The sequence below is a fragment of the Plasmopara halstedii genome, assembly GCF_900000015.1.
Source record: "Plasmopara halstedii genome assembly, contig: Scaffold_322, whole genome shotgun sequence".
Classification (NCBI taxonomy): domain Eukaryota; phylum Oomycota; class Peronosporomycetes; order Peronosporales; family Peronosporaceae; genus Plasmopara; species Plasmopara halstedii.
In genome coordinates, this window is record NW_020187243.1 from 987,619 (window position 1) to 992,440 (window position 4,822).

Below are 4,822 nucleotides of genomic sequence, written 5' to 3' on the forward strand. Positions count from 1 at the left end.
GTGGTATAGTACAGTTGTGCTCATTACACAATCTTGATGAGCATCGACGGTATTATTTGATTCTTTCGTGAATCTATTACAACACTTCGAACCGAAAAAATGTTAACTATGTAGCACTTCAGTCACAATAAATTGTAATATATCGACGTTCCGCTTCTTACCAGTATGGTTTGTCGCGGGTACACGAGAAACGCAGACGGTTCGGTTCGCCCTACTTAGGTAGAACTGCCTTCTTTTGAGCCTCAAAGAGGTCGTTACAACAGCTGTTGTTAGCAAGGTGGAATTCCGCTCAGCGACTGATGTGTTACCGCAGCTGTTGATAGCGGGGTGATCTGCATTGCGACGGATATGTTATCGCAGCTATTGATGGTGTGGTGATAGTCTGCATTGGAACTGATACGTTATCCACGAACTTTGCCCTCCAACGCTCGAAGAGCATCGCGAGTCACCCGCCTCGGATTGACCACGACGAGAATGGTGGAGCTGGGATTGTCAATACCGATTGACTTACTAATGTCAACCGGAGCAAAATAGCTGGCCTCCTTTCTGCTTCGTGGACCCATATCGCTCTCTCGTACAGCCAAACTTTACTACTTTCAATCTCCAACAATGCTGATCACCACAAGAATCTGTGAGTAGTTATCAATGTACCAGAGGAGTTTAACGGAGACTTTGAGACGCGAAAAATAGAGCTAGATCTTATCAATATGAACGATCACTCATCCTTACCGCGAACGCATTCAAGTAGCAAGACGTCATCTGCGTTTAAACTATCGCCATGTTGTTGGCAGGTGGCGCCTACAAGTCATTACATCTAAGAACTTATATAGATGCGTACCACTTCGTTAAACTTAATTTTGGGAACTGAAAGCTGGCGAGAAAGATGAAGTGTGTCGTACTCAAATCGTGCAACAGATAGAAAAGATGCACTCAAAAATCAGCACAGCGAAATGCTACTTCAGAATGACGCTCAGCGGAGCTTCGATCACGGACTGCACCCAAGCAAGAATACGGTATGTGGCTAGGTAGCCAGTGGTCATGCATGTATTTAGATTTTACTATATATATTTAGGAAACCATTTTCATCTGCATATTCTTTCTGCAGGTCTTGGTTTTCAGCCATCGCATCGCGAACGTGTCGTAGAACACTCAGGGTATCACAATTCTTGTCAGTGAGATAATAGTTTGTCTTCATCTACCACTGTGAGAGTGCACAACATGGCTGCTTGTTTACACCTCAGTCTGCTCTTTACTTGTCCGGCAGCGTATGTAACGGCATTGTGTTGAACACGTGTTGCCGAAAGTGATTGTGTCTTATCCTTGCATTTCCGATGCGTTGAATGGCTATGCGTATATTCCATTTGTGGTGCTACTGTCCATCTTCTTCTTACTGGGACTGAAAATGGTGCCAGTGACATCTGGCAAGTCGGCGGAAGAGATACAAGCGGAATATAATTCGCGTCGCGTACATCAAGTAAATTTTGATTCGATATCTCGATATTTCTGGAAACTCACTGAGAGTTATCTTATAAGAAGTAAATGCCCAGATTTAAGTCTTAAGTTAAAATAAATCGTGCATGACTCCAAAATCATATTGTTTAGCTTACGATACTCATGTATAACAGCATCTGGCAGACTGCATCGGTGAGATTTGGCAACATCTGTCACCCAAAACAAGTACACTAAACTGTATACAGCCGCACCACAAACGTATGTGACATGATATCTCAGCTGCTGTATGAAAGGGTGGGTTACACAAGATGGTGTGATCGTGCAAAAGTGTGGATAACACAAGCCAGTGTAAGCACACAATGGTGTGGCTAAAGCGTAACAAGGACCACTACCTGGCGGAATGTCAGTAATTGTGCAAATTTATTTGGTTTTCCTAATTACTCAGGAAAACATAAGGTTTAGATATAGGCGGCTATGCCGCACAAAAATACAATTTCAATTTTGAACACTAGAGCTCGTTAAGAATTTGACTAACTCTGGAGGTAGCGGATTGTGAGCCGCTTCACTCGTACTGGTTCTTGTATAGAATGTAAGGTCGGTGACCATAGCTAAGCTTCCTGGACGCAAAGAGCTACGGCAGTCGCTGCATTCCATTAACGTAAATGAAATTTATTAAGTGGAAAGCATCTTTTAAATTAAAATTAAATTTAAGTTTGTAGCTATAAAAGGCTTGTCGGGTGACGCCTGGGTGAAGCGTGCAAAAATTGCCTTCTTCGAGTCAGAAAGCGGAGACTCTTTTAGTCAAAACATCATTTGTGCACGGTCCACGACGTCCCCACTACACTTAGTAGCACTTGTAGCTCATCCTACGTTCAATTCTTGAAACGGCTGTATCCTTTGTGAGGATGGAGGACAAGCAGTTGGATTACCTGTACTTGAGATACCCAACCAGACACGCTTGGTAAGCTGATTGCTGTTGTTGGTTCCCATGGGATCCTTGAGCTGGTGGTCAAGGAACCAGCGGTAAGCATAAATTGCCTTGAGGTTATGAGAATGCGCTGATGATACACTTCCATTAACACCCCCCAACCGGGCATCGGTGAACGTACAATGGAAACAGCTGCGAGAAGACTGATGCTGAGTAACCAGTTCTTTGATGGCAAGAACGAAGGAAGTCTCTCTTTCGCTGGAAAGAGAAGTCTGCAGGTTCATAGATATAGCAACTATTAAGGCCATTGTAGATACGCTTGTGCCCATAGCCCAAACACATTTATGAAGTGGCGTGGTCGTCACAGGTATTTGCGCAAGTATAGTGCAAGTCCTGCTGATATGGCATGGCCCCTCACCAAATGCTTTTACAGGATGTCCTATAATGCTGGATAAGGCAGAAGAAACTGCCTTTAAAGCTGTAAAAGAGACTTTTTGCGTACTTTGATTTTTTGCTATGGTATGTGCTTAACTTCAAGAAGATGCCAATGGGCATGAACGTTTAGTTTTCGTTTAATACTTACTAGCTTAAGCGACAGAGGAAACTGATGTGTTCACGACAAAGTAATTCTTGCAAAGACGAATGCTTTTTTTAAATGAGTAAATGGGCATGTCGAAGACCGCGCGATCGCCGATTAAAGCTTGCAGCTTCACTACACAGTCATATTGCGAGTTTGTTGAGAGCGAATATTCCACCCTGTTGATCTGAGAGCGACCACCGCCTGTGATGTCTACATATTCATAGATGACGAAGTGGTCGGCATCAATATGACTACTGAGGCTACCAAGTGTAACGTTAATATCCGTCCGTACACACGCACTTACTGACGAGGAATTGAATTAGTTAACACGCTTCATCGCGTGTTGCTTACTTCTAGCAAGCCGCTAATTCACTTGAAAGATGGCTTAGGGCTTGGTGGGGGAGGAATAGCCGAACGGCTAGCTGATGTCAGCCCCCTCAAGATCCGCAGAAAAGTCGATGACTTCTTGTCTACCAGACTGAGTGTACTACGACACGTTCGCGATGCGATGGCTGAAAGCCTAGAACTGCAGTAAGAATATGCAGATGGAAAAGGAAGAAGCAAAGTGGAAAGCTTTAAGGTCGGTGACCTGGTTTTAGTAAATTCTAAAAACCTGCCTGCACATGCAGCCTCTGCCATCTTCAGGACAAAGCTTCGTCCACGGATCATCGAACCGTCTAATGTTGTGGCCAAGCGGGGCCTAGCGTGACGGCTGAACCTCCCAAAACGAATGCACACCCACCCGGTGTTCTTCGTGGGCTTGCACAAGCTGTACCGGGATCCGGCGCAAGTGAACGCGGAACCATTGGCGCCAGAGCGGATCCTACGGGCCCTCGGCCACCCAGAAGTTGAACCAGCAACTGATTCCGAGCACGGAGTGCAACAACCTTCATTTTAATGGAGTCAAGCGCTCCACCGTTGCCTGCAGCAATGCATTCGCCCGCTCCACGGCTAGGAGTCGCTCCGACACAGAGCGGTAGTCCGCAAGACGAGGCAACCGGCGCACGACGTTATTTAAATCGTATTGAGCGTCCGCACAGCCATACGCTACTTCAGCATAACGCAGCAGAGCTCCGATTTCAAGGACTTTGTCCTCAAGAACTCGAAGAGCATCACGAGTCACCACATCGGCGATCGTCACCTCGATGTTCGTGTTCACGACCTCATACTCAAAGAGGTCATCCCGGTCCGGCGTCATATGCGACGTCGCACCACTGTTGATCAGCCAGCTCAGCGATCGATCCTTGCCAACATCGAGTGCAATTTCAGCCATGACACTGGTGATCACTGAGTCTACTGACTCATTCAACGGGCTTATTTCGCTGACCGCGAATACTGCACCATCGTCGATGCCGTCGACCTTGTTCGGGCAATCCCGCTTCATGTGTCCGACCCGGTCACAAGTAAAGCACTTGCCGCGGAACCCGCCATTCTTCTTCGCGCCGTTGCCCTTGCGTTCATTGTTCCTGCCGCGTTTCACAAACTTGCCATTCTTGCCCCTGCCACCATCCGAGGCGACCTTCAACGCGCGCTCCGACATTTCCTTCTTTTCCAGTCGCTCGTATTCCTTGAGCAACTTCTCCTTTACCTCGATCAGCGTGATGTTCTTAGAATTCTCGATGATCGACGAGATCAACTCGAATTCGCTGGGCAGGCTGCTCACAATATAACCAACTGACGGGCATCGTCCAATGGTTCGCCGAGCGCTTGGAGACCCACGATGAGCTCGTCAAATTTGTCGAGGTGCTTTGCCATCGTCGCCCCTTCTCCCATCTTAAAATCATGGAGTCGGCAAGTCATCATTACTCGGTTGTGCATCGTGGTCCGGTTATAGAACTCCCGCAGAGTTCCCCACGCTTGAA

The 4,822-nt window shown here is 46.7% G+C and overlaps 2 protein-coding genes across 2 annotated transcripts; one reads left to right on the forward strand and one right to left on the reverse strand.

The window, feature by feature from the left end:
- Positions 1-1,402: 1,402 nt before the first annotated feature.
- Positions 1,403-1,622, forward strand: PHALS_08333 (uncharacterized protein; the record flags this gene model as incomplete). The annotated part of the gene is made up of 2 exons (XM_024723663.1): positions 1,403-1,535; positions 1,603-1,622. The coding sequence occupies 2 exons, from the start codon at positions 1,403-1,405 to the stop codon at positions 1,620-1,622; spliced, it is 153 nt and encodes a 50-aa protein (XP_024574617.1).
- A 2,227-nt stretch (positions 1,623-3,849) lies between these two features.
- PHALS_08334 (FOG: Transposon-encoded proteins with TYA, reverse transcriptase, integrase domains in various combinations) lies at positions 3,850-4,500 on the reverse strand (the record flags this gene model as incomplete). Its single annotated transcript, XM_024723664.1, has 1 exon — positions 3,850-4,500. One exon carries the CDS (start codon positions 4,498-4,500, stop codon positions 3,850-3,852), a length of 651 nt encoding a protein of 216 aa, XP_024574618.1.
- Positions 4,501-4,822: the final 322 nt, after the last annotated feature.